Raw genomic sequence first — 27,884 nt, forward strand, 5'->3', positions numbered from 1 at the left:
AAATGGTCTAAGAGAGCAAGAACCAAGCCCTCCTGTTCTACATTGACTGTATTCATGTGCTGATGTAGCTCATGGTGCCAAGGCAGGGCTCTAAAACTGGCACTATCCCAGGTAATCTGTCAGCTTCATCTTTTCTCATTTCAGTGCTTTGAGTACCCAAACTTCTTCCGTGTAGTGATCACTGTACCTGAGGAGATGATCTTGGAGGCCTGCAGTCGCATTCAGGAGTTCTGTGAGATGCACTACCAGGGTGCTGAGGGGGCCCAGGATCTGGAGTGTGACAAGTAGCTACAGCTGGCCCTTTGCCTCTATCAGGCTAGACCTTGTATGAGGCCCAGCTGGGCAGGCAAGGCTGCTTCCAACCAGTCCCACCTCTCCCTGCCTGTAAGCAGCCACTGTCCTGCTGCTTCACTTTTTGTGCTCCACAGACTCCTCAGCATTATGGAAAGAAGAACACTTCTCTCTCCTCCTCCACTAGAGCTTGTACATCCTCTTGCTTCCAGTCCCCCATGTCTCTGTAGAATCAGCATCTGTGCCCTGTGTTGGTCTGTGCTACCCACGAACCAGCTGCACTCCGGGGCAGAAGGTTGTTCCTGGGTTGGGCCCTGTGGCAAAGGCCCTGTTGGCCTGTGGTTCCTGTGCTGGGCACACTTCCCCTTGGGGACAGGAGAAGGCTGCTGTCTTGAAGGATAAGAGAAACGTACCCATCTCTCACTTCCCTGTGTTACCTTAGGATGCCAGAGCTCTTTATACTGAACCCTTTGTGTGATAAAGGGAGTAAGTTATTGTAACTTTTTTATTAATAAAAATTCTGACATGGCAGTCCTGCACTGTCCTACTGTTGTGGTAGGTTAGGCTTGGTCATTGCGTGGGTCACCTTTGCTCACCTCATGGTATTGCAGTGCACTAGGCATGTCCCTGCCTGCCCAGGGCCATCCTGTGTTCCAGCAGGGATAGGGTGAGAGTGATTCAGACCCCCAAAGAAACCCACCAACCCTGAGAACAGGATGGGCCCTAAAGCTTGACACAGACTGGAGCCAGGCCCTCCTGCCCCGATGATGTTGGCAGCTTGCTGTGGCAGCCAGTCCACTCCCCACAGAACAATCCTGTCTGCACCTTCTCCTTGGCCCTCACAGCCTCCCCCACTGCGGACCCTAGCAGAGCAGTGGGTGCTGTGCTTGCTGCTGCAGGGAGGCAACTGTCCCCAGGACTGGAGCCAGCCATGCCTTAGTACTCAAGGCTTGGCACGCCTTTCCTGCTGTAATGGTGAATCATGGGGTGGCACCCCACAGCTCATACTCTACGTGGTGTTTGTGACATGCCAGCGGTACCAAGGTTACTGATTGCTGAATACGTCAGCTCCATAAAGTAATAAGGAACTGGTAGCCTGTTTTCTGTTTATTCAGTGGAAATGGGAGGAGATGATAAATGCCCATTGCAGCATGTGTTCTGGTGAGATGCTCAGGACCCATTTCTGGAACTCTCAGAGGGGCAACTTGTGGAGTGCCTTACATTGCCACCTTCAGCTCTGTTCACGTGTCCTCCTACAGGGTTGGGATCCACAGATCAACCCTGCCTCCCCAGTGACAGGAAAAGTGAGCCAGCTCTAGATTACACCCAGCCAGTTCTGCCAGGTTCTATAACAGTCTAATTGTCTCCCCTTACCTCTCCCAGTACAAAGTCTGGGTACCAGCACTCTATTAGAGGGGAGGGCTAAATGAGAAAGATAGCAGTGTATGAAAAGGTCTTTGACATGTCAACTAAGTGTCCATGCTACATCTTTTCCTTTCAAAGAAAGCAATCCCAGAACAAAAAGAGAGAGAAGCTATGGGTGAATGGTACGCAGCTTCAGAGATTTCATGCCATTATACCTTCAAATAGAGCTGAATAACCAGAACTGCTTAAGAAAAGACATTGACAAGTAACAAGCAGGATGGTGTGTGGAGGGTCTGTTGGACCAGGAGACCTTTACAACATAATGTTGCCGCATTGTTAACGCCACCTTGAACCTACTATAGTTTTCATGTACCATCTGCTTCCTTCAACTCTTCTCCATGTACCTTAGGTTCTGTGGCTTTAATCCCCATTACTAATAAACAGATCCTGGTTTTAGAGAAAGCTGATCCTTTGAGATCACTTTTCCTTCAGAAACACCTTTTCTTTCAGAGTCCCCCCAGAGATGTCTGTTAACATGCAAATATTCTGCAATAATTAACACGATCCTGTTTCTTTTTGACCAAGCAGCATTTGACTGAGAAGGCTGAGAGAGCCAGCAACATAGGCATATACATACCTCATAATCTCAGGATATTTTGATTTCTCAAGGCCACATCCTCCATTGTCATCTTTTGTAAAGATATCCTTTTAACCACACCTAGGTTTTCCCTGATGCAATAGCAAACTAGCATTAAACCACAAATGTGCTGGTATCATTTTTCAGGTATTATACTCACAGATGCTTTGTGTCATAGTGGGGGTGTAGGTTAGAGCACCTTGCCAGCCATACAAACTTGCCTAAGTTGGAGTTTGGAGGTACTCTGTGCCAAAGAAAACCCCTTCAGCATTGAGACCAAGGAAGAAGTCAAGACACAGATCTGAAGCTGCTCTTTGGAGATGCTCAGACAGGATCTCCAGAGCTTTAGCAGAGCTGCCTCAGTGCCCTTTTAACTGATTATGAGAAGGTAAGGGAAGATTGGCAAGGAAGATTGTAAATACACTCAAATGTCTTGCAGGCGAAGTGTAGAAAAACACTATTATATTAATTGTTGTTTAGTCTTGTGTGTTTTGTAATTGGTACATCTGTCTTTATATAAATAGGCCTGTGCTAGACTTAGAACCACCCTATTAAACATGCTTGACATTCCTGCTTTGCTGTGGTAAAGATCAAATCTCAGTGGTATAAACTGTGCCTGCAATAATCCCTGATATACATGTGAAAACAACATTTTTGGTGATCCTCGAGCATGGACTAGATTCCACAGTGTTGGCATCCCTGTTTGTGTACCTCTGCCTGGGTCCTACTTTGACAATTCCCTGGTTGGTGAGGTAATGGAAATAAATTTACTCTGCATTTTATCTGTGTTTTTGTGGTTGTTCCTGCATCTTGCCCGTGCCAGCTCACACACCGATCCACAGCCATCCTCCCTGTCTTAGCTGGGGAGCAACAGTGGTGTACCCTGGCACAGGCTTGCATTGTGCATCTGCACTTTTCTGTGCTGGCCATGTTTAGGATTAGGGTGATTTACCTCAGATATGGAGACCTAGGCAAGGAGGCAACCTCATGCCTAGGTCTCTCTTTGGGAAATTGAAGGAACTTCTCAGCTTGAAGTGTACTAGTCCTCAGTTTCCAAAGGAGCTGGCAGTAGGTTCAACCCCAACAGGGAAACTGACACTGTAGGCAAGCTGGGACATATTGCACCTGCCAGCAGTGAGATCATCAGTTCCACCAGGTGTTTTAGGAAAATCAGTTATAACCTAGCTCCTGGCACTGGCCTCACCCACTCCCTCTTCTAGTTGCCCTGACTGCCTTCAGCTGGTCTGTAGACCAGAGGAGAAATCCCTGAGGGTATTCTTGCCTTGGGGTCTTGGCCTTTGGCGGCAAGAGCCTGTCTACACTAGCCTGCTTTCTATCATCATGTAGCCTTTCTGTACACCTGCAGTGGGAAGATGTGGTTTTCACTGATTTGGACCCAGGATGGTTGCAAGGAAGCCCTGGTGAACCAGAGCCTAGCATTTCTGGGAACTCAGGTAAGGCCTGAGCAGTGCATGGCAGTGGAACCCCAAGTGGGGGGGTGTCTGTGAAAAACTTTGTATGTGAAGCCTAGCGCATAACCTTGTTCTCCCGGGGCGTGTTGCTTTGTCAGCACGCCCCGGGAGGGGTCAAAGGAGCTGACCTGCTCTGGTGGCATTACCCACCAGAGGCACATATAGGTTTCCACAAGCATGAGAAGTGGCCAGGAAGAGACTGTGGATGAAAGAGGAGGTGGCAGCAGTGGGCTGGGAAAGAGTACTTTTTTGAGGTGACTGGGAGGGATTTTATAAACCTGAGTGTGAGAGTGTAGAGGAGCTCTGCAGGAGAAGGAAGGCTTAGCATGGTCAAAGTCATGCCATTGGCAGGACCGCCACACAAGACACATCTTCAGCGGGGTTCTAGTAGCTAGGAGGCACCTACCAGGCTAGCTAAGCTTAGCAATAGATCAGAATAAGGTTGAGGTTGTGTGTTTTATACTAGCCTTCAGCCTAAGTCCCCAGCACTGGGGAGAGCATCCTGAAGGGCAGAAGCACTAGAATCTTCCTCATGGTCTGACGTGGGCTCTTACAGTGCCGGGAGCTCAGATCTATACCAGCCCTTTGCTTTGTCATATATTGTCTTTGTTTTCCTTATTTGTCTTGGGTCAGTGTTCCCTGAAGCTTTGCCAAAGCAAAGAGGTGTTGTCAATAAGTCTGAATTACTTATTTCCTGGATTTCTGACAGAAATAGTTGGTGCTAGCACAGAGTCTTCTGCACTCCAGTGTATTGCATGGGCTATGCATGCTTCAGGTCTGCTTGTTGCTTTTGTTTCTCTCACCTATAAACTAGCTGTTCTGCTCCCACTTCGGTTCCTGTGCTGGTTTCTGGTTTTAGACTGCCTATGTACATAAAGAAGGCAGAAGCTGACCAGTGAAATTAATTCAAAAGTTGAATATATACTTTTTTTTTTTTACTATTTTTCTCATTTATGTGTTGGTAAAGTATTATGTGACCTTCTGTCTCTCTTGTTTTCTCATTTTCCTGTTCCCCAACCACTTGGTATTAGAGTGCTGTATTATAATGAAGACAAGAAATGATACTGCAACTGTACAAGGGTGAGAGAGGGAGAAGGTCAGTCAGTATCCTTGCTCTTGCCTAACACATATTTGGTTTCCTATGTGCCAATTCAGATAAGTCTACTTATTTCAAACTGCCTCTAAATAAAAATATAACTTTAAAACTTACTTCAAACACAATTGAAAAGCCACAGGCACAGCAGCCTGTCCTTGGAGAGATGCTGCCATATAGGTCACCATATCAGTAATTTGTCTCATTTTTCCTTGTTCTGGAAGGCATGTGGGGCAACATCTGCTCTAGCTCAAAAAGAACTTGCTTTGACTGGAATTTAACATAGGCATTGCACATCTGCTCCTATGCATTCGGGAGCTTCCCTTGCTGCTGCATTCTTTCCATTCTCTATGAATGACGACTTCTAGAGCAACCAGGGTGACTGTATACAACATGCCTACTGAAAAAAGGCTCTTTTCTGAAAGCAGAATTCCCTTCTGTTGCCTTCATCCCATTGAAAGTAATGAGCAATTGACACAGAGTTTTTTTGGTTTTTTTGGTTTTGTTTTTTTTTTTTTTGTAGATTACTGTCAAGTTTGTTTACTACAGGAGGCAGAGCTTTCAATGTGCGTTTCAAAACACAATATAGTAGTACTCAAATCCACTGATCAGCAGAGGAGAGCATGCATGGCCCTTGTATGAACAGCAACATTGCAGCTTTGTGTCATACTCAATGACATTGCAGAGCCATAAATCTTCATTTTCCTCTACAGCTTCAGAAGTGTAAGCTAGAATACAACTGAAATCTCTCTTTGAAAAGGAAACATTCACCAGTGCATAGTCACAGCATTGACTCTTACAGCAGCTCTCCAGCATCATACCTTTGAGATGCAGAAAATGTGAACTATCCCATCTCACACCTGAAAGTGATAGAGATTTTGGCAGCATGATTACAATGAGCTCCTTTAGGTATCAGCCTGGTAAAAGTTGTGTTCTTCAGGGCATATAAGCACAGATATTAAAAACTTGTATAGGTTGAAGACTGCAAAAAGGGAGAAATTATTAGTGTGTCCTTATTTTAGAAATTGTGATTATACCAAATACAATTTTTATATGTAGGTTCATGGCAGAGGAAAGTAGTTCTCCCAGCATGAAGCTAAATGTACCCATATTGCCAGGGAATCCTGTTGCTGCCAAAAGTATCTTAAGTTCATAACAAGACTGGAAAAGTGAATAGAAAAATATCTAGGTGCTATAAAATGCAAAGACAAGCTTGACCTGATTTTAGACAGCTTCTGTGTCTACTCACAGACATCACTCTCCACTCTTGTCACAGCCAACAGAAAGAAACAGGAGTTTCGAGGGCATCATTCACTAGCTGATTTTTAACATCTGCGTTCAGAAAGGTGAATCGTGTACTCCAGATCCCTGGCTTCAGGGAGGAAATGTTTTTCTTGTTCTCTTCCCTAGGCATCTCCTCTAGATGATGGCAGAAGACAGGGCATGGGGTTAGTCAAGCCTTACATCTGATCAGGTTTCACTGCCCTAAGTATGCCTGGTTCTCTTATCAGTTGTCAAAAACATGCTCTCGGATAGGGAGGGATCTCCAGTATAAGCACTGTGGAGTTAAACTCTAGTCTATACCATTTGCGTTATTCCTCAGTCTACTTCTGTTGCTGCTGCACTGGGTCAGGTGTGATCTGTTTATTCATGCTTGGGAGCACAGTACATATTGCTTACTTCTTCATGGTGTAAGAAATACAAAGTGTTATTGCATGGGCAGTTCACAGAGATCATTAGTCTCTGAGTCCACAGAGAGAGGGTAGAAAATAGAAATGTGTCATTCCCTGGACATACTGAAACAGGCCTTTGTCTTTCCTGTGCTGAGGACCCCAGAGCTGCATGCAATATTCCATGTGGGGTCTCCCCAGAACAGAGTAGAGGGGAAGAATCTCATCCTTCATCCTGCAGTCCATGCTGTTGGTGACACACAGCCCAGGACATGACTGTTTTTTGGGCTATCAGCACACATGGCTGGCTCGTGTGAAGCTTCTTGTCCACCAACACCCCCAAGTCCTTCTTCTTAGAACTGATATCAATCCATTTTCCACATGGCCTATATTTGTGCTTGGGATTATACCAACCCCATACGCTTCTGCTTTGCATCATAAAGCTTTTGAGTCAGACATATGGGGGAGCAGGTTGTTTGTTTTCAGTAGCCAGAGGGTTCCTCCTTCGAGTGTTGCAATGTGCAGGTCTCAGGAAATACAGTGTGCCAGACCAGTTTCTCCTCCCAAATCTCAAATCCAAGGAAGAGCACATTCTCCTCCTCTCTGCAACTGCTCATACTACTGAGGATGCCTTGTGGAAAACTCAGACAAATAACTGGGACATGGTTATTTGAAAAATCTGCTCAACCCTTTGACAAGATGATTGCACAGTAGTATTCAGTGCTGTCATAAAGCCTACATATTGATGCCAAGGGTTCAGTATATCTTGGGCAAACTACATACAGCTGGAACAGGAGTTTTCATACATCTCCGTTCATGCAACTGTTAGCCAGGGAGGAATAATCCTTCAGGAAGAGCCACTCAAGTGGTGTGGCCTCTGCAAATGTTTTCTAACACTTAATGACAGACAGGTAAATCATGTGTGTCATTGCAGGGCCTGGGAACACATAGCAGAAGTCCAGATTGCACTGAACATTGTGTGGTCCTCCACAGGGCCCTACCTGGACCACTGCCAACTTCTCACCTTGTTTCCCAGCCCAGGGTTACCAGGGCTTGACCATCTGTGTTTGCTATGCAACAAGTGAAAAGGAACATGACCTGCCCCATTCAGATTGGCCCTCCTGCTGAAAGCACCAGCCTTGCCCAGATTTTTTCTTTTGCTGTCTCCTATACTCCACTTGTCCTGAGAGCAACAGTGAGGTCCTTGGGAACACAAAGAGGACGCCATTAAGAGGTCTATATGTCTCCAAACTGTGTGACAGAATCTATGAAATCTGGAATAGGAATGACCCAAAGCAACTGTCTCTGTGTTTAAGTATTTCTCTTGAGCCCAGTACTGCCCTGTTTCACTACTTTACCTGGCACAGTCCCATTGCAGTTCCAGCACCCTTGTGAATCATTAACAGACCAAGTCCAGCTGCTCCTTTCATAGCTTGTCCTTTCACACAGTTTTCTTTCCCAGCCCCAAAATGTTTAATTCAAGCAAGGTACAGAGAGAGAAGAGTAAAAAAGATTTTATGTGAATCTGCATCTGCTGACAATATGACAAGCAGCCAGAGCAATAGTAGGAAAGTAGCACTCATGGTGGGCAAGCTGGTCCTCTTTACAACTTGTTTGTCCTTTGCTCTGACGTTCTACAGACATCCCTGTTCCCGCTCTTACAGGCAGCAGACTTTTTTGGAGCTTGTAATAGGAGTTAAAAGTATCTGTCTCCTTCATTAATTTTCTGGCCCCGTTCCTTTACTATCAGCACCTGGTCATACACACCCCTGTAAGGAACTGCCATTTCTGTACCTTTTGCTTCGTGCAGGGTGGAGTTTTCTAGTTTAAGGCTGGTCAAAGTAGGCGGGCAGTCATAGAGCTGGGATGTACACGAAGAAGACAGGAAGGGACAGGCACAGGTGTAGGTAGGAGCTACTTCCAGGTGTGTATGAGACTCCAGCATGAAGGCAGAACGCCTGTACATGAATGCACAGCTGTTCGTGTGACTGCCTGGAGGTGCGTGTACCACAGCAGCGAACGTGTGAGAAGGCAACTTTGCTTGAATCAGGTCTTGTGGTGCTTCACAAGGACTTGTTAAGGTGAGATTTTCAACCATTTCTTGGTATCTAGTATAGATACTCTTGATGCCAGCAAGTTGTGACAATTTTCTGCGGACAGAAGCTGTGGGTCTGGCTTAGAGGCTAGTTCCTGCTTCTCCAGACAGTCACTCAGTGCCCTTCCTCAGCTTTTCCCACTAGTGACAGTCATGCCAGCTGCTCACCCCTGAATGGGCAGATGACTTCTAATTCTGCAGAAATGGACCAGGCCAAATTGAAGCAGCATTTGAAAAAACTGTGAGCAACCATCAGTGCCATCAAAGACCAGTGACAGGAGCTTCTCTGGTCCAGATCTTCTTTGTTATACTGCTACAATAGTGGGGAACCTGTATATGTCTGGAGCACTCCCTCAGGCTGGTAACATTAGTTTGCATAGTACAAGGTGTTTTTGGGCTGTAACTGTCTCACACTTGCCAGAGACATGCACACGTTTAATAAACCTGTAATTTGGAGATATGGTGCCCAATGCTGAGTGCTTTTCATGGGTACATGTCCCTTGGGCTTCTTGCTGCTTTCTTTAACACATGCTCTTTGGCAGGATTAAGCTTTTCCAAAGTCCCTGTGTGTTTCTAGTTTCTAGAAAAGCCTAAGACTCTGATTTTTTTTTTTTTTTTTTTTTAAACAAGCTGCTCAGGCAGTATTTTCATACCTTTGCTGTGGGAGACACTAACATGTTGACATTGGATTGTTTTATTTTTCAGTTGTTTCTATATTGCATCCTTTGTGCCCTGCAATTCTTCCAGTTGTTTCTGATCTCAGCAAAATCTTGGCTCTTCTCTGTTGGCACACACACTGTTACAGTGTGCTTTTCTTGTTCTGCAGCTGAGATTGTCTCAATTATTCTGGGCTGATCTTCCAGCTCTGTGAGGGCTTCATATTTTCACTTTTGCAATATGAAATTAATTCCGTCAGTGGTGACTGGGGATGCTTGCTGCAGAGAAAATGTGGTTAAGTTTAAGACCTTAGTTTAGAAACATCCCATCTCCCATGATTGAGAAATACAGTGATGAAAAATAAGGTTATATAATTAGTATTTCTCTCATATTAGGGAATGTATGATAGATAGTACAGTATGATGCTGCTCTTTCATTCCTCTTCAAAAGGCACACAATTCATTTCAGTCCGTTTACTCTCTGTGCAACAGACTCCTGATGGCAACAATTACCACTATTTCTTATGTGAGTGAAGAAGCTGTTGAAACTGTGGTCTCACATGAGGTCGTTTCTATCAAAAGCAGTCACTCTGTGAAATACCTAAAACATCTAGCTATTCTACTCTGGGACAAAAGTATACTCTTGTTTCCTGGAAAAAAAACCAAAAAAACAAACAAAAAAAAACCCCACCTGATTTAATTCTCACACTCAGGCAACTCCCATGTAGGTTTCCAAAGAAACAACTATTTCTGTGGTTTTAAATCTTCCTGGGTATCTACCTTCATGCCATTGTTCATGTCTGCTCAACAGAATTTTTCTCAATTTACAGCTTCTGGCTATATTCCAGGAACTCTGTCAGGAGTTAGAATAACAATATTAATGGTGCCAGATGGAAGTGATATCATCAAAGTTCATTTGGAAGCCAGGACTTTTGGTGAACACTGCTTGTATTCATTTGGAAGGAAGAAGCTGATTTATCGCTTATTTTTACAATAGTCTTTGTCTGCAGCTCTTCCTAGGGTTGGTCCAAATAGCAACCTGATTCAGCTCATTGTCAGACCTGAACACTACAGGCCATTTGTTTTACCAAAAAAAATCAGAGAGCTTCTTGTCCAGGAGACAGGAATTATGTGGTCCCTCTCTAAGTGCACAGCCTCATCCTTGCCAGACATTACTAAAGTAAAATTCATATTGTGGTAGCACCTGTTGGCAACAACCAGACTTACCCATTGGGCTGGGTATTTTCCTTACTCTGAGAAATTATAATTGCTGCCTTATAAACCCTAAGCTCAACACAAATGCACATCAGGTTACTAAGATAAAAAAGCCAATTTATGCATGTATGTTGTAGGCAGATTACTACTGTTCCTCGTTTGTTAGCAGCAGTGGCTCTACACAAAAATCTAAAACATCAGTACTAGAGGAACTGAAATCATGAGAGGAGGCAACTGCTGTGCAAATTAGTCTGAAAGCTTTGCTGCAGAGGAAAATTGAGGCAGGGCATAAGGAGGAGGTTAAGGAAACTCTGGGAACCTTCAAAATTCCTGTGGACCCAGATGGCATGGCAAGCGTGTAGTAGGGAGGCAATGTCTGCATTGCAGCTGAGTTGAGTGATTTTATACCTCTGCTGCTTGTGTAGGGGGGCTGCTGCTTGGCGTGGGAATAGCTGCTTGAGTCTCATGCAATTGTGGACTGCACAAAAGCAGTGTACAAAGCTGTAAGGGCCTGGGCTCGAATGCTGCTCTGTCCGGGATTAACATCTTGCCCTAAATGCCCTGCTCTCTCTGTCCTGTCTTGCTGTGCATCCCCCTGGAAGGACTTGACCGTGACTAGAAACCAGAGAAGTTTTTTCAGTTTTAGTTCACCTTGGAAAATACAAAGCACCTGGAGGTTTGCTACCACTGTGGCACAGCTAAACTGCCAACCTGGCAGATGGCAATGGGGAGCACTCCATGCTGCCTGAGTTTCAGTGCTGCACAAGGAGCCTGTCCCCAGGGGTGGCCCATGCTGCAGACACCCAACCTGTATTTGAGGCACAGTCAGACACTGCTGGGGACAGGAGAACACACAAGGCAGGAGAAATTGGCAAACTGTCCTTTAACGTATTTTTTAAAAATTTAATGAATTCTTTTTGCCTCAGATCCCATCTTCAGTGGTGTATTCCCTGCAGATTACTGTGCCAGCTGGTATTCAGGCTATGAATTCTTTCATTGGCATTTTCATGTCATATCCCCAATGACATGAAAATTTTTCAGCTTTTTCCAATAATCAGCCATCCTCCTCCAGAGGCAGAAGAGTGGTTTAGTGTATGAAACAAGGACCCAGCTTTGGGCAGATCTTTGACTTCAACTAGCACATTGTATTGTACATCTTCTCGTAAAAGACCTATAGGATGAGTGGGCTTGGAGGGAGGGATAGCAAGGGACAGTCTTTAAAAAGGAGTTAGGCTAAGAAGGGGGTTAGTACGGCAGGTAAGAAGTTAAGCCTGCCTACACAAAGATGGGTCTTTCTAGCAAAATTGCCTACAAAGCTCTGTCTGGAGGAGATACTGTTCTTGGATGTATTCCAGTGCCAAGATTCTTCCTTTGGTATGTGAAGTCTTCCCTGTGGTGACAATAAATGTTTCCTGAAATTTTAAAATGAGTACAATCCAAACAAAAGGAAACCTACATTGTATGTTTACAGCATTTTGGCTTAAAAATAATTGTAAATATTGGTCAGAGTAAGGTGTTCAAAAGTAAAATGTGGAACTGTTTAATTCTGAACACCTCAGCAAAAAGGGAGGGTCTGCATCTTTCCTTCATAAAAATTGCCAGGGATTATGTACGTGAAGTACACATTTGTCTGTACCAACTTACTTCAATGCACTCAACTAGCTCTTAAACTTTGATAGAAGTGCAGACAAACTTTTCAGTATCTTCTAAGACTGTATTAGAATGGCTTACTGACAAACAGTGGTTTTGCTGCAGAAAACCTTCAGCCCTGCAGTACTTGTGTCCTTTGCAAAGACACCTTGTGTGGTAGTTGTCACAGTGTCACTAGTAGTGTGGCAACTTTCCCAAATCTTGTGCCTGCGGAGGGATGCACAGGAGCCTGATGCACTGCATCTTGCCTTTTTCATCATCTTGTGATGCTGAACTTCCTCTGTCTCTGCAGGTCCCTTGCAATCATGGTGAAGTCTAGAAGAGTGCAGGTGCTCCTGATTCTGGTAGTTCTGTCCTTCCTTCTTATCCACTTCCTACCCTGCAGCAACAAAGCCCATACGGAAGAAAAACCTCCTCCTGTTCACATCCTCATTCTCTCCTCCTGGCGGTCAGGATCCTCCTTCACTGGACAAATCTTCAGCCAGCACCCCAGTGTCTTCTACCTGATGGAGCCTGCATGGCATGTTTGGGTTAAGATGTATCAGAACAGTGCCAAAGTCCTACACATGGCAGTGCGGGACTTAGTCAGGTCAGTCTTTCTGTGTGACATGTCTGTGTTTGATGCTTACATGTCTAGCCAGAAGAAAAAGTCTGATTTATTTCAGTGGGAGACAAGCCGAGCCTTGTGTTCCCCACCTGCCTGTGACTCATTCAGTCGCAGTGACATAATCACTGCAGGCAATTGCAAAACCATCTGTGGCAAGTATCCATTCAGCAAGGTGGAGGAAGCTTGTAAAACCTATAGCCATGTTGCCATCAAGGAAGTTAGGTTCTTTGACCTGAAAGTTCTCTATCCGCTTCTCACTGATCCATCCCTGAACCTCAAAATCATTCACTTGGTACGTGATCCTCGGGCTGTGTTCAGGTCCCGAGAGAATACAATGGCAGACCTGAAACGCGACAGTAACATTGTTGTGGGGTCTCAGAAGACAAAGGGAGAAATGGGGCCCTACAACACAATGCAGGTCATCTGCAAAAGCCACGTTGAGATATACAAGGCAGGAAGTCAGGCCGCTCCAAGCTTCCTGAAAGACCGGTATCTGCTGGTTCGCTATGAAGACATTGTCAGAGACCCACTAGCAAGGGCTGCTCAGATGTACAGGTTTGCAGAACTCCATTTCACACCAGCGCTTCAGAAGTGGGTCCACAACATCACCCATGGAAAGGGTCATGGAGCACAGGCCTTTGATATTGGGTCGAGAGACGCACTGAGAGTATCACAGGCATGGAGAAAGACACTTCCCTTCCAGAAAATAGAAAAAGTGCAAAATGTATGCAAAGAGGCAATGGATTTGCTGGGCTACCGGCTTGTTCAGTCTGAAGAAGAGCAGAAAAATATGTCTCTGGATCTTCTGTTTGCCCAGAACTCTTCTGAGTGTCAAATTTTGAAGGCAGAAAAGCTGGTCTCTGCACCTACTCTCTGAAGGCTGCAGAGTGCTGAACTACTCACTAGAGCCAAAGAGGACAGAGGTGCAGGCATATAAGTGTAGGAGTGTGCACGGATGCAAGAACAAGTGCTACAAGAACCCTGACTACATTCAGGAGAGCTATCAGCAGCACAGGGTCACCCTCTAAGACCCCTGGGGTACAGCCACAATGGAGGCTAAGGTAATGCAAGTTTGTTTTCCAAATTAATTATGTTTAGGTTGGAGCATACAGAATGTCAAAGGAGTAGAACCAGATAGCAGAAGCTCAAACCCCCTACAGTCCACAGCTGAAGACGAGGGAAACCACATGGAGCAATTGCACCGCAAAGGAAGAGGAAATATAACAGGAAGCTGAACAAAGAAAACATTGCTTGACATGCTGCCACGCAGGATATGTAGTGCCAGAAAAGATGCAAGGATGACTAGACATTTGGTTTCAGGAAAGATGTTGGACTTTGGTTTGGTTTTGTTTTGGGTTTTTTTATTTTGTGGGTTTTTGTGTTTTGGTTGGTTTTGGGGTTTTTTGTATTTTTTAATGGTTGCGTTTTCAAGGCCAATTTTTCTTTTGTTCCATTTGTGTGACCAAGCATCCAGCCTCGGTGGCAAAGGTGGGGAAATGTTCGTGTTCACTTACTGTATAGTGGAAAAATGGAATAAACCAGCTATTGCTGAAAATAAAACTCCTGGGTTTTCATCTGGAAACCATTTCTGTGATTATGTGAATCCATTTATTTTTTAGCTGAAATAATTCTGTCTTCTAGCTTTCAAATCCAAGAACACTTGTTTTCCTGGGAATTCCCACAGTCCACATGGGTGCCGGAAGAATTAATGCTAAGGTTGAGATCCTAAAGACAAGGTAAAGACAGATTTCATTGGCATAAATATCAAAACTGAGAAGACAGGTTAATGGGGGTGGATTGAAGAAACAAAGAGAAGATCAGGAAGTTCTCCTATTGAAATATTTGGTCAGAGTATTTCTTGTCTTGGAGTACAAAAAAATATATTTAATGGACTATGCCATTCTCCCACCTCCATTGGGAATATATAACTCAAACCTGAACAACAGAATTGTTTTCACCTGGTTTTAAGTGTTCCAGAGACAAGGAGAAAAACTTGCTGCCAGATATGGGGAGGAGTGAAATGCCTATGGATACCTATTTCTGAATATACTTTTTCATGTGTAAACTGCAGAGTCCCTTTAACACACGTCTACAGAACACTCACTACCTTAGCAATATGGGTATCTGTATTCCTCGAGCTAAACCCCTAACCCCTGAAAAGGGTGGGATGTTGTATTATAGAAATATTAATAGTCTTCCTACCAGGGATTGTGTTGAATGACAAAATCCATGCTGAGCAGGCAGCACTGGCCTCATGATTCATGGTAAGTTCACTGAAAGCAAGGTATCCTCCTTTACACTGTGTTTATGCAGATTTAGGACAGGCATACTGACATAGAGAAGTGGGAGTTGCACTGCACCATAGAAGCACAGAGCCACCGTTTTTCTTTATAGTCTCTTTAAAATAAACCTTAACATATTCAGCTAAAAGCAGCTAGAAGCCCATTCTTACTGAAGTTATAGTAAAGATCTTCTTCCTGTAAGTGCCAAGAAGCTGGATTCTGAGCAAAAATAGATTATTTTCAGTATGTTGCTCCTTAACTCTACATTAACCAATGTCAGCTTGAGCTGCTTAAGTTTTATTATGAATATTTGTTTCAGTGGATGCAATCAATTCTGTGTATCAAGTGTTTACCTGAATAAAAACCTTCACAGTGTTTCCAGTCAGTAAAAAAATGATGTAAAAGTAACATGATGCATTTCCCTAATGTACTGTTTTGAAAATTACTTACACTTCTGCTTCCTAACCTTAATCAGAGAAAATGCAGAATTGTTGATTTCAGTATGTCTTTATTACAGTCCCTTAGTTATGTTTCCTCAATACAACCATTTGTAAGATTTTCTTTTTTTCTGAAACAGCAAAGTCTGCTGCCAGTAGGGTCACATGAAAATGTAAAGTTATTTTGATTCGAGGAAAGATAACTTAAAATACTTTTTGGAGGAGGAAAGAGAAAGCTCAACAAAAATCCCCCAAAATCTCAAGATGCTGATGATGACGTGTAAAACTATGACTTTGGCATATGCAACAAAGATCACAGAAGTCTGTTTAGAAACAAACATGAAGCATACATTGTACAAGTTCAGAAGAGCAAACTCTGGTTTTATACCAGTGAAATGTAAGATGGAGAAGTCTCCAGTCAAAGGGACATTTAAAAGCTAACTCTGTGGTATTCTGGTCTGTTGCTCTTCAAACTGGTGCATACAATCAGTTTTGCATTGGTAACTCTAGTTATGAAAGCATGGCAATTAATTGATTTTGATGAATGCTGGCTAACTCTAAAAAGAAAGCAAATGGGAAGTACCCAAATTCCAGATAATAGTTTGCAGACCCAGAATTTCTGGCTGTAGAATTCTCTTTAACTCGAAGTTCTTGTATGTGCATTGCCACTTTGCTCACTTTTCCAGGTATACAAATACTGCTGCTCCAGGCAATAACAGAAAGAAACTTCTTTGAGCTACAAAAAGAACCCTCCTGACCTTTTGTGATAGTAGAGGAATCTGACAGGAACATGGAAAACCAAACTGTCTCCAGCATGTCGAAAGAAGCATAACTGTGTTGTAGGTAAGACAAAGCACAGAAAAGCAAGGATTTTTAGAAGTAGAACCATACAATATGGTGTAATCTCTGGGTCCTCCAGGTTTTAACCTGGTAAAATAGACCTAGACCTACATACATGCACAAGCAAGTGCATCTGTGGATAAGCAGTGCCTTTTAGGAGCTCGTAACAGAAGAAATAGGGCAACCTTGAGTAAATTATGGTCTTTGTGTCAGTTCTTACACCTACTGAGTGCACCAAGCACACATGGAAAGATTCTCAGCATTAGACAATGGATCCATAAGGCTCTGCAAAAGCAAAAGCAGTGTATGTGAACTCAGAACTTTGCACTGCACCTTAGACTAATTGCTCCAATAAGATAAACTCACTCTTAAAACAAGTGCCACTTAGAATTATAAAAAGGTAGAGGTAATCTGACCATTTTATGTTGCAGTTATTTAATGCGTTCTACCTCTCACTTTGAATTCTAGAGAAGTTTTGTTAAACGAGACCATTGCAACTCTATGGTGCTGCTGAGATGTCTACACAGTCCAAGCTAGAATGGGAGTTTTCAGCTGCAAGAGGTGACAGTTCCTGAACCTGGTCATCAGCAAAACTTGGATTTCAAACCAAGCTGGTAACATTCCTAATGTAAAAAACAATTACTTTATTAGCTATGTTGTCTTGCACTCTCTCATTAAGTGCTTGTCTGGCTTCCACACAAATCTCAAATAACTGTTCAAAGTCTGAATAGCATGACTATGCCAAATAATTCTCGCTTTTTCAGTCCACTGAAACACTGTGTAGTGGTGTTTTAGCATTTATTTGGTTACATTGGATAACTCATTGAATAATCAGTAGGTGTTACTACTGATTCCTGAAGCAGCAGTCCCATTTATATAGTTTTTTTATTTTCAGTATGATTTAAATTTGGCTTAACCTCAGCCATTTCACATTTCACCTTAATTTTCTGAGTGCCACAGTGCAATATGCTAAAAACCCCAAATGTTAACTATTTAGAGAGGTTGAAAAACCCAAAAATCTTCGCCTTTACCAGCCCATTTTATTTCACCAAAAGAATGAATTCCAGATTTTTAGGACTCGCTTCAAATAATATTACAATAAGTAACCAGAGCACAATTTCAGGCTAAAAGTACTGAGTTTTTCAGATTATGACTGTATCCCAGCAATAGCGTTCTCTCTCAAACACAACTTAGGTGATAGATATATAATCTCTGATCATTCCCTCTTAACTTTCATTTCCTACTTCAACTATTACTCATAGCCCTGAAAGCTGGTGTACTTTTCCCAGCTAGAATACATGGCCTGGTATAAGCATTACTTTGATTAAAGCAGTTGCATCTCTTAGATCTGCAGAGATGCAAAATAGACCTTTTAATACAAAAAATTTAAAGCATTTCTCAAACTTTGATCAAATTTTCCATTGTTTCTGAAATGGCTATTACACTTATGCAACTGTACTAGATCAGTAACATCCTCTTGTTAACTCTCTCTAAACACTATCCGCTTTTCTACATTTCCAGCTCCAAATTTGGCTACCAATTTATTTCTGACATGTTCATCATCCTTTTGCAATTCTAAGTCATCCTCTCTGCTCCATACAGGGTACCCATCCAAGCGCTGCCCTGTCTGCAGAAAGTATGAAGTAGCTTCCACATCACCGCTGTTTTTCAGAAAGGCCTGTGTAACAGTGAGCAGGTCCACAGCAAACTTCTCCATGAAGTGCTCCATAGTTTTTACTACCTGTCCCACCACATTGGAAGTAGAACAAGTGCTTTTTGGTCTTTCTTGCCTTTGTAATTGAATGTCCGGGAAAGCAGAGTCTTCTGGCCCAATTTTCAGCTCACATGCTGTTTCTCCTGGGAACCTTCTCACTCCATCTTGTGTAGGATGTTCTGCAACATCTGAAGAGTCGCTTTCTGACTAATAGTAAGAGAAATGGAATCACCAGTTAGAGATGGTATTTTCTGGCAAATCTTTTACCACTGTAACCAACCACCTTTTACTCTGTCTCTACAGTGTATTAAAACCTCAGAAATTACTAAGCATAGTAAAAGCTAGTGACTGAAGCAAAGCCATATGTGTTAATATGGCTGCACATGATCACAGAAATCCATAAACTATACGGAAGAATTTTAACAAACTAATCATTAAAGGCAAAAGTAAGTGTTGATGCAACGGCAGGAATGTCTTTTGCCTGAGGTGAAAGAATGACTTCCATTTGCCAATACAGCTTTCAATGTGACAACCCCCATCACATATACCTCCTCATGCTAACTTGCACAGGAAAGAAAAAATGCACCAGCCAGGCACCATTTATCACAAACCACATAGGTGACAGCTCACGGTTTAGCCACAGCAGAAGGGATATCGCAGTGCAAACTAATTTCATCTGTTAATGATGAGTTTCTACTGTGCCATCTGAGACACCGGGGAGGGCCTGCCCCGAGCACTGCGCGCAGTAGAGGATGCTGCTCCCCAGGCCGGCCCCGGTCGCTCACCTCTGTGCTTTCGAACTCCCGATTAGCTGCCGCGAACAGACCCCTGATCTGCGTGGGATCCTCCGTCTGCGGGGGCTCTGCGGAAACAAGCGGGGATCGTCTGCCAGGCCTCAGCGGAGCCCGACCCATGCTGGTCGCCGCCACCAAGTCCCCTCGCAACCCTGCCCCGCCGCTGTGGCCCCCGCTCACCCCAGAGCCGCGGCAGCAGGTGCCGCAGGTAGCGGTCACGCATGGCCTGCCAGCTGTGCCGCGTCAGGCCGCTCCGCTCCAGCTCTATCCACAGCGCACGGCCGCTCAGCCGCACCATGCCCTGGCCGCGCGCCGCCTGGAGCAGCGCCGCATCCTCCGCCTCCGTGAAAGCCAGGCGGCCGCGGGCTGCCAGCAGGAAGGGCTCTAGCGGCAGCCGCTGGTTACGCTTCACGCACTCCGCCACGTACTCGATTGAGACGGCCCCGTCGGGAGCCACCTCGCCGGGCTGCGCCAGGAGCACGGCCCCCGGCTCCTGCACCCGACACAGCCGCCCGCCGCCCGCTAGCACTAAGGGCGCCAGGCGCAGCTTGGCCAGGCCGGGCCGCAGGTAGAACCTCATAGGATGCCCGTCATCCCACAGGAACAGCGATCGCGATCGCGCTGCCCCGGCCTGGCCGCCCGCCATCGCCACCCCAGCTCCGCCCGCCGCCATCGCCCGTGCGCAGGCGTGGAAGGGCGGAGGCGGCGGCAGCTGGGGAGATGATGGCGGCGGCGGCGGCGCGCGAGTGCAACGCGGAGGATATTGAGTCGCACCTCAGCAAAAAGTGAGGGTGGGCGGGTGATCAGGTGGGGCTGGGCCGGGGAGGTGAAAGTGAAGTGTGTCCAGCTGACCCGGTGCGTTGTCTCCGTCAAGGCGCCCGTCGGAGCGCCATGCTGAGCTCTGGCGCTGCGCGGCTCCGCAGCTGGGTCTGGAGGGCCGCGCCCGCGCTCCGATGGCAGCAGGCGCTTCATGACCAAAGCAGGTCGGTGCTTTGCGTCTGGCTTGGTCCGCTTCTTTCCTTATGGAGTCGTGGAAGGTGGGGTCAGGAGCGCGACGGGAGCCTGAGGGCCATGGGGGAATAGGCTGGACCGCGACGGTGGTTTTGGGAACCATACGTTACTTTAGGGGGGTTTGTCTTCTTTCACTTACACGCTGCTTAGGGCTGATGGGCTGTTACGGATAACATGGGAGTGCGTCTAATCATTGAGCACTTAGGCACGTATCGCTAAGGTCTGTCTGAACTATGTTTAATTTCGCTTTCACTTTCTGTGAGTGTATCGTAGGGGATGAACTGAAGGAGTTAAAAGTAGAAAATATTTAAACGTGTTTAAGAATTATTTTGATTATTGGAAAAAGTAAGAGAAGTGGCAGGGTTATTTGTACAGTTAGGTTTTGGCAAAATCCTGCCAACCGTTACCCTGTAGAAGTTAAATTCGAGTACTTGCTGCATCTGGTTTCCTTCTCTCTTGCAGTGAGCTGAAGAGACGTTTAAAAGCTGAGAGAAAAACAGCTGAAAAAGAAGCAAAGCAGAAGGAGCAAAGTGAAAAGCATGCAAATAAGCCTTCCCTGACTTCTGAGGATAATGTTGGTACTGATGAGGAGAGCTTGGACCCAAATGTGAGCATCTGGTCCCACGCTTATTAGTGAATCTTACTGACTTGCATTTGATTTTTTTTATTCATGGGTAATTAAAAGGTTAAAAGGGGACAGATGTATATTCCTACATTATGGCAGCTACATTTTAATACAAAGCCTGTAACATATTTTCAGATTCTAATAAAGTAATTTGATTTTGTTTGTTTCCGGTGACAGCAATACTACAAGATTCGTAGCCATGCAGTCCAACAGCTTAAGGGCTCCAGTGAAGATCCCTATCCCCACAAGTTCCACGTTGACTTATCGCTCTCAGATTTTATAGACAAGTACAGTCACCTGCAGCCAGGAGATCACCTTACAAACATTACCGTGAGAGTGGCAGGTAAAAGTTCACCTGAGGGATACAGAAAAACGTAAAGTCTTAGTTGCTTTTATTAACAGGTTGGTCTTTTTTGAGTTTGCTGAGCTCTTACTCACTCATGAAGCCTTGTAGCAGTGTTAAACTATTCAGGACATACCCTTCAGACTGTGTAGACCTGTGCAACATTCCTTGCAACTATAAGATCAGATTGTGTGTAACATGGGTTCTGGCACCCAAGGTTTTATGGTCTTATTTGCACTAGTTTTCATTTTGAGACTTAACTGCTTCTCTTTCACAGTTAGTGAGTAGTTCAGAGCTGATGATTCTAAGTGATAGTAATGTGGCTTTTGACCCTGTATCCTTTCTGGTAGGGACTCTTGTCCTGATGTCCTGATGGCTAGCATACTTTTGATATTTAGGTCGAATCCATGCGAAGCGTGCTGCTGGAGGGAAACTGATTTTCTATGATCTTCGTGGTGAAGGAGTTAAGCTGCAGGTCATGGCAAATTCCAGGTAAGTAGAGGTATTCCCAGTAGCATTCTAAACTGCACTGTATTCTAGGGTCTAGACATCTGTGTTGGAGTATTCTATTTCATTTGTGGTTTGGCTTAGGCAGCCAAGTAATGCTTTGCTTGAGATGTTGTGGTTCCTGTTAAAATAACTTTTATATATATTTTTTTTTTTAATGGATTTTGTCTTGTAAGACACTTGGGGACAGTTTGGAGTATTGTATTTTAAACAAGCATGCTTACATTTGTTTTGCAATTACAGCCTCTACAAATCTGAGGAAGAATATTTCCGTGTTAACAGCAAGCTGCGTCGTGGGGACATTATTGGTGTAGAGGGGAATCCTGGGAAAACAAGGAAAGGGGAATTGAGTATTATTCCTTATGAAATCACTCTCTTGTCTCCGTGCCTGCACATGCTGCCTCATCTTCATTTTGGCCTCAAAGATAAGGTATTTGTCATACCTGTCAGTCGTGGAAGCAATTTGACAGATCATAGAATGGTTTAGGTTGGACGGGGCCTTTGGGATCATTTAGTTCAACATCTCTGCCATGGGCAAGAATGCCACAGATAAGTCTGGATGGATGATATTTGTTACCTGCTGATATTATCTGTCAACAAAGGAATATTCGTTTTGTTTTGGTATTTTTTTCCTTTGGCATGACCTTTTTTCTAGCTTGTTCTAAAGATATGTGTTCTTTACAGGAAACCAGGTATCGTCAGAGATATTTGGATTTAATTCTTAATGATTATGTGAGGCAGAAATTTATAACCCGTGCAAAGATCATCACTTACCTTCGTAGCTTTCTAGATGAGTTGGGCTTTCTTGAGGTAAGGCATCAGTGTTTGCTTCTCTCTGCATACTGAATGTGTTTACTGTCTCTTAGCTTCAAGTATGTTTTATATACAGGCTCATATACTAAATACTTACAGAACTGGCAATAATTGCCGTAGCATGGTGTATTTTATCAGCTTAATGTAATGGGAGCAATTCCTTTCCTCTCTTTGTAAAGTTAAGATTATTCATCAGTTGGTGAGGTTATGCCTTGGGAACCTTTTATAAAAGTAATACTCCAAACTACTGCTGTCCTTTCCATATTTCAGTAAATTAGGTGAAAACAACATCTTTGAAATATTGTTTTGCCTCTGGAGATAAAAGCCAGTTCTATGTCCTGTAAGCAGAATTGGATTGTGTTGACCCAGGTGCAGGAAACTGCACTTGGCCTTGTTGAGTTCAATTTTCTGTAGTGTAGAGAGAAGATTTTGTGATAATGCCACATCACTGTTCCTGGCTTTGATAACATGAAACCAGCAGGTTCACATTTGTAGTAAATATTAATGACTCTTCAGAGCAACAGATGAATTAAGTAATTTATTATTATTGACTGCATGAAAAAAGTGCAGTTTTGTTCAGTGCACTTTAGCTAGAATTGTTTTCATATACTGAAGGGCTGAACTATAAATGAAATACAGATTTTTCATCAAAACTAGATGGTTTAGGGTTTTTTGTTTGATCTCTGCATTTCTGGTTCGGAAACAGATTTCATGAAAACGGGAATTTTTTTGTCGTTACAGGTTGAAACTCCTATGATGAATGTAATTCCAGGTGGAGCTGTGGCAAAGCCATTTATCACATACCACAATGAACTGGATATGAATTTATATATGAGAATTGCTCCAGAACTTTACCATAAGGTAAAATGCAAACTTCTCATGGCTAAGCCTATATTCTTCTAACTGTAATAAAAAAATCAAATGTAGCTAAAATGAAGATTATTTTTGAAAAAAGGTGGACTTGTCTCATGAATCAGTTTTGTAAGGTTGTGTTGCAGTTGCATGTGCCTGGGCTCTCTTAGGTTCTTTTGAGAAAGTGTATTTACTAGAATTTCATTTTGTTTAGATGTTGGTGGTTGGTGGCCTGGACAGAGTATATGAAATTGGGCGTCAGTTCCGGAATGAAGGAATTGATTTGACTCACAACCCTGAGTTCACAACTTGTGAATTTTATATGGCTTATGCGGACTACCATGATTTAATGGAAATTACAGAGAAGTTGCTTTCAGGTGAAGTATGCAATATTATTTTAAAATGAATAAGGAATCGGTTATTATGTAGCATACTCTTTTTCTAAACCTCATGTTCCTTTGTAGGGATGGTGAAACATATTACGGGAAGTTACAAGATCACTTACCATCCAGATGGTCAAGATGGACAGACCTATGAGATAGATTTTACTCCTCCCTTCCGGCGAATTAGCATGGTGTATGATCTGGAAAAGGTCCTGGGAGTGAAGTTTCCATCAACTGAGTGTTTTGCAACTGAAGGTTAGATGCTGCGTATGAATGTCCTGTAATTCTTCCTTAACAGGAAGTGGCCAAAAGGTTGCAAGTTCTCAGGCTGCAGTCCGTCAGCTGCTTTTTTTGTAGTAGTACTAACACGTGGGATTCTTTTCCTCTGGTTTTGTTGGTTTACACAAGTCCAGAAGGAAGCCTTCATTCCTTGCCATCTTTGGCAGGATCTGACTCTTTTGGCTCTTTCTTTGTTGAGTATATGTGAAAAGATATACTCAAGAGGCTTGATGTATGGCGTTCTTGATCTGTTGAAGAGATCCAGCTTTTTGCTTCTTATTTCTTCTCTCATGTGCAGTTGAGTTTCCATGCCTGTAGTTGTAGCTTGGGTGTATGATTATTTGGGGGTTTCTTAAAAATGTAATTATGTGCTATTTTATTCCTGGAATTGAGATACATAAGGAGACAAGTTCATATAATTTATAGTGATTGTTTTTCCCCCCCGGTTTCCTCCTCTCTCCCCCGCCAGTCCCCAAATAATAATGTCCAGCAGTTACGTGGACATAACAGTTTAACTGTTGTAAAATTTATGAAGTATAAAATAACAACTATTTTACTGTAAACAATTAAAACCAAACACCATTTCTGTAGATTGACATTTAAGCTCATGTTTTCTGTGATGTCTACCATTGAGATCTTACAAGTCACTCTGAGAAACATTGAAGAATCTAGTAAGAACAAAAAATGGTTGTTGGCATGGCTGTTACAATTTTCGTCTGCAATTTCAGAAACTCGCAGGTTCTTTGATAACCTTTGTGTGGAGAGAAATGTTGAATGTCCACCTCCCAGGACAACAGCTAGGCTTCTTGACAAAGTAAGTAAAGGTGCTGGTTTTGTAATCCTAATGTCTTTGAGGATCTCTCTGTCAACAGAAGTCTCTTAGAAGATAAAGTTTAGCTGGACCAGGAAAATCATGCTGCAATGCACTTCAGCTGTTGTCATATTAGAGTGAGAAAACTTGCTGTGTCAAAATTTTCTTTCATGTTGTCTACACCAAAATGTGGTTTACTTATGTCTGCTTAACTTAGGGGATCTTAGTTGGATAACTAGTTGCTTGTGGTTAAAACGGATTTGCTTTGTTGTAGTTCAGTTCTGTCTGTGAGATGTGTGCATCTGTATGTAGCTGACCAAAAGGGTAGGAGTACAATATCATTCTATCAGCTGTATTTCTTTGTACCCAAATATTGTCTGATAGCTATTCTTTTGATGCTTTTCCTATTGGCCCTTACTGTAATGTGCAAATTGAATTATTATACAGTTTATGCTGTGTCATTTTTCCTTACCTGACTACGACACACTCTCTGTTGATGAGGACATTACCATAACCAGAAATACTTTGGAAACTCTTCAGATATTTGGTACCTTCTTCAGTAGCAAAAGAGAGGAAATTAGGGTGCTTGGTGAAGGTAGTGCTAGGAATGTGCATAATTGTACACTGCATAATTGTTTCACTTTTGTTTCCCCAGTTAGTTGGTGAATTCCTGGAAGTCACCTGTATCAACCCTACATTCATCTGTGATCACCCACAGGTCATGAGTCCACTTGCCAAATGGTAAGAGTATGACATGTGGTAACTCAAATCACTGTGTAACTCAAATCTACTTAATTAAAAAAAAAAAAAAAATTGCATATGTAAAAACAGATTCTGATGTTGTATAGTAGTTTGGGAATTCTAACGCAAACCAAGATAGACATTGGTTCCTGAGCTGTGAAACCCATCATCCGGGGAAGAGGTGTGTCAATGCTTAGTACTTTGAAATTTTGACAGCTGTTAGTGCTAAGTGTGAGCAGTGCCTCTAAGTAATGTATATGCTGTTTGCTTAGATGATTATTTTAAGGTTTTGTCTACTTTACACAGGCATCGCTCTCTTCCGGGACTAACAGAACGCTTTGAACTCTTTGTAATGAAGAAGGAAGTGTGCAATGCCTACACAGAACTTAATGATCCTTTCCGACAGCGTCAGCTTTTTGAGGATCAGGCCAAGGTATGGTGTCTTGCTGATAGAGAATGTACTAGAGGCATGTAAGCAAAGAGTATTTCCTATGTCTGTCCCAAATCTGTCAGTAGTACCTACTGCTGAAAAGAGTTGTTTTGAGCGAATGTTTCACACTCAAGTGAAAGCCTATCATTAAAATGCAATTCCTTTTGTAGGAACCTTGCTCTTTAAGGTAAACAAGGTGAAATACTCTTGTTGATTAGGTTTTTGCAGTGCAACTTTGTTATGGAGTATCTTTCCTTTTATTCCACCCAAAGTACTAATCTGGAAAAACACGAATGTGCAGAAAGTTATTTGTGTCTTTCCCAGGGTGAAAGGTTGTCTTTTTTTCCCCCAGCTAAGTATTGATATAGTCATACAACATCATACTTCTATGTTCTTAAATAAATTTTCATGTCCAGTAAGATTTTGAATGCTGTCTAAGAAATATCTTAATTTCCTGAGCAGAGTACTAATAGGTTGACTCAGAGAATAGAGGTGCACATTGGGACTATTAGGCTTGCAGATTTATAATAGTAGATGTCTCTATGTAAGCCTCCAAAAGGAGTGACCGAAACTCATTTTGTTATTAATTTGTGTGGTGTACACAGCCACGAATGCATGCTTGGCCACACATGACTGAGGTCAAATGATGTGGTCTGCAGAAACAGAGTTCCTGATCTTCATGTTCTTTCTAATGGCTTCACAGTGCCTGTGAGGTTTAAACAATTGTCAAAGCCAGGAAAATAGATTTACGTTAACTAACTAATGTGATAGTAAATTTCAAAATGTTCGGTCAGAATGAGTAATATTAGAGATACTTTTAATTTTTGGTCTGTTGTATATATGCTTGTTGCAGTTCCCTCATGCTTATAGCCAGACTTTGCAGACATATGGTTATATGTATTGTATGAAAATTAGCCTCAAAATTTAATGTTAAGGTGGAGACTGAGATGAAGGATGACAGTTTGCATTTCAGGATTTCAGGGAGAAAAATTTGCCGTAACAGTCTTTGCAAAGTCTTCCTTGAATCTGTGAGCAAAAATGTTTGCTGTTGTTTTTACACTTATTTTTGGCTTTTTTTTTTCTAAATTTGAAATGCTGGCTAATCTGTGTTTTTATTATTACAATTTTTGTCAATTGGAGGTTGTCACGGTCAGATACATTAGTTACCATCTCAGTGTAGAGTGTTTTAGTCTTTCTACTTGAGAGGAAAAAAAGCTAGGCCCTATTTGTGGAGCAGCTACTGATGAGTCCACCAATTACACTTCTTTGTTGTTTCTGCAAACATTGAAAGGGTAGTTGCTACCGATAAAGAACCTCCTAAGCCTTTGAAAGCAATTCACTCTGCTGTCATCTGCTGCCATATGGCTCTGAAAGATGGCTTTTACTGAAGTAATGAGTCTGGGCCTTTGCTAAGATGGGAAACTTACAGGTCAGAAAGGAATTGAGTCTAGAGCTATTTTGGGAGCACCTGTACAAGTCTGTTGCTCGTTTGCACAGAAAGCTCTATAGGGCTTTAGTTTCATCAGTTACATGGCTGCTACAAATAGCAGTATTCCTCTGCTTTGGTAGAGGTTGGCAGGAATGGTAGTGTCTAGCTCTCTACAACTCACGTTTTACTATGAATTTCATCATTTAGGCAAAAGCTGCAGGTGATGATGAAGCCATGTTTATTGATGAAAACTTCTGCACCGCACTGGAGTACGGTCTTCCTCCTACAGCTGGCTGGGGCATGGGAATTGATCGCTTGACTATGTTCCTTACAGATTCCAATAACATCAAGGTAAGCATAAGCAGTGGTAGTGCCTTCCTACTGGTGGCTTTGTCAGGAACAGGGACTGGGATTCATGAAAGCTGGCCATCTCTTCGACGGAACCAGTGCCTGACAGTGGAGCTGTGTGAGATTTTTTAAGCCGCGGGATCCCGCCTGGGAAAAGCCCCTCGGTGCACTTGCTCAGCTCTTTGAGGCCCGCGGCTGGGCAGCGGAACCCGCGCTGGGACAGCTCTCGCGAGACTTGCACACGGGATGTGGTGTTGCCGGTCGGCGCGGCCGCTGACTCTCGCTGTTCGCAGGAGGTGCTGCTCTTCCCCGCCATGAAACCGGAGGACAGCAGGAAGGAGGCGCAGCCCGCCGAGGGCACCTCTGTGTGAGCCTCCAGAGCGCCGCAGGCACCTCCGTGTGAAGCCCGAGCGCGGCGAGGGCACCTCTGCTTGAGCTTCGGAGTGACGCGTACCTTCAATAAAGGCAGCTTTCTCCACGCCCGTCTCTTAGTC

At 43.4% G+C, this 27,884-nt stretch overlaps 3 protein-coding genes across 8 annotated transcripts in view; all 3 read left to right on the top strand.

The window, feature by feature from the left end:
- Positions 1 to 3,075, top strand: part of TAT (tyrosine aminotransferase) — a 17,822-nt gene extending 14,747 nt beyond the window's left edge. For both annotated transcript variants that reach the window (XM_030282399.4, XM_002197096.7), the window contains exon 12: positions 145 to 3,075. In XM_030282399.4, coding sequence (XP_030138259.1) covers positions 145 to 288 — 144 coding nt within the window. In that variant the 3' untranslated portion in view covers positions 289 to 3,075. The remainder of the gene's footprint in view (positions 1 to 144) is intronic.
- The window catches only part of CHST4 (carbohydrate sulfotransferase 4), a 17,070-nt gene extending 2,737 nt beyond the window's left edge, over positions 1 to 14,333 (top strand). The window contains exons 1-2 of one of the 3 annotated variants that reach the window (XM_072934395.1): positions 3,462 to 3,747; positions 12,437 to 14,333. In XM_072934395.1, coding sequence (XP_072790496.1) covers positions 12,450 to 13,628 — 1,179 coding nt within the window. In that variant the 5' untranslated portion in view covers positions 3,462 to 3,747; positions 12,437 to 12,449 and the 3' untranslated portion in view covers positions 13,629 to 14,333. Of the gene's footprint in view, positions 1 to 3,461; positions 3,748 to 4,071; positions 8,610 to 12,436 lie in introns of those variants that run through there. The other 2 variants (XM_032750448.3, XM_072934394.1) reach the window with 2 other exon arrangements.
- Positions 14,334 to 18,986: 4,653 nt separating this feature from the next.
- Positions 18,987 to 27,868, top strand: KARS1 (lysyl-tRNA synthetase 1). 3 transcript variants are annotated; one of them, XM_030282386.4, is made up of 14 exons: positions 18,987 to 19,386; positions 20,292 to 20,436; positions 20,632 to 20,797; positions 21,196 to 21,289; positions 21,548 to 21,734; positions 21,989 to 22,114; positions 22,859 to 22,978; positions 23,184 to 23,346; positions 23,434 to 23,607; positions 24,360 to 24,445; positions 25,098 to 25,183; positions 25,490 to 25,616; positions 27,250 to 27,393; positions 27,684 to 27,868. In XM_030282386.4, the coding sequence occupies exons 1-14, from the start codon at positions 19,040 to 19,042 to the stop codon at positions 27,759 to 27,761; spliced, it is 2,043 nt and encodes a 680-aa protein (XP_030138246.1). In that variant the 5' UTR covers positions 18,987 to 19,039; the 3' UTR covers positions 27,762 to 27,868. The 3 variants fall into 3 exon arrangements, with proteins under 3 accessions (XP_030138246.1, XP_002197190.1, XP_012426424.1); XM_002197154.6 differs by lacking the exon at positions 18,987 to 19,386 and adding an exon at positions 19,446 to 19,603; XM_012570970.5 differs by lacking the exon at positions 18,987 to 19,386 and adding an exon at positions 19,568 to 19,801.
- The last annotated feature ends 16 nt before the right edge of the window (positions 27,869 to 27,884 follow it).

The sequence above is a fragment of the Taeniopygia guttata genome, chromosome 11 (genome assembly GCF_048771995.1).
Source record: "Taeniopygia guttata chromosome 11, bTaeGut7.mat, whole genome shotgun sequence".
In the NCBI taxonomy this organism is placed as follows: domain Eukaryota; kingdom Metazoa; phylum Chordata; class Aves; order Passeriformes; family Estrildidae; genus Taeniopygia; species Taeniopygia guttata.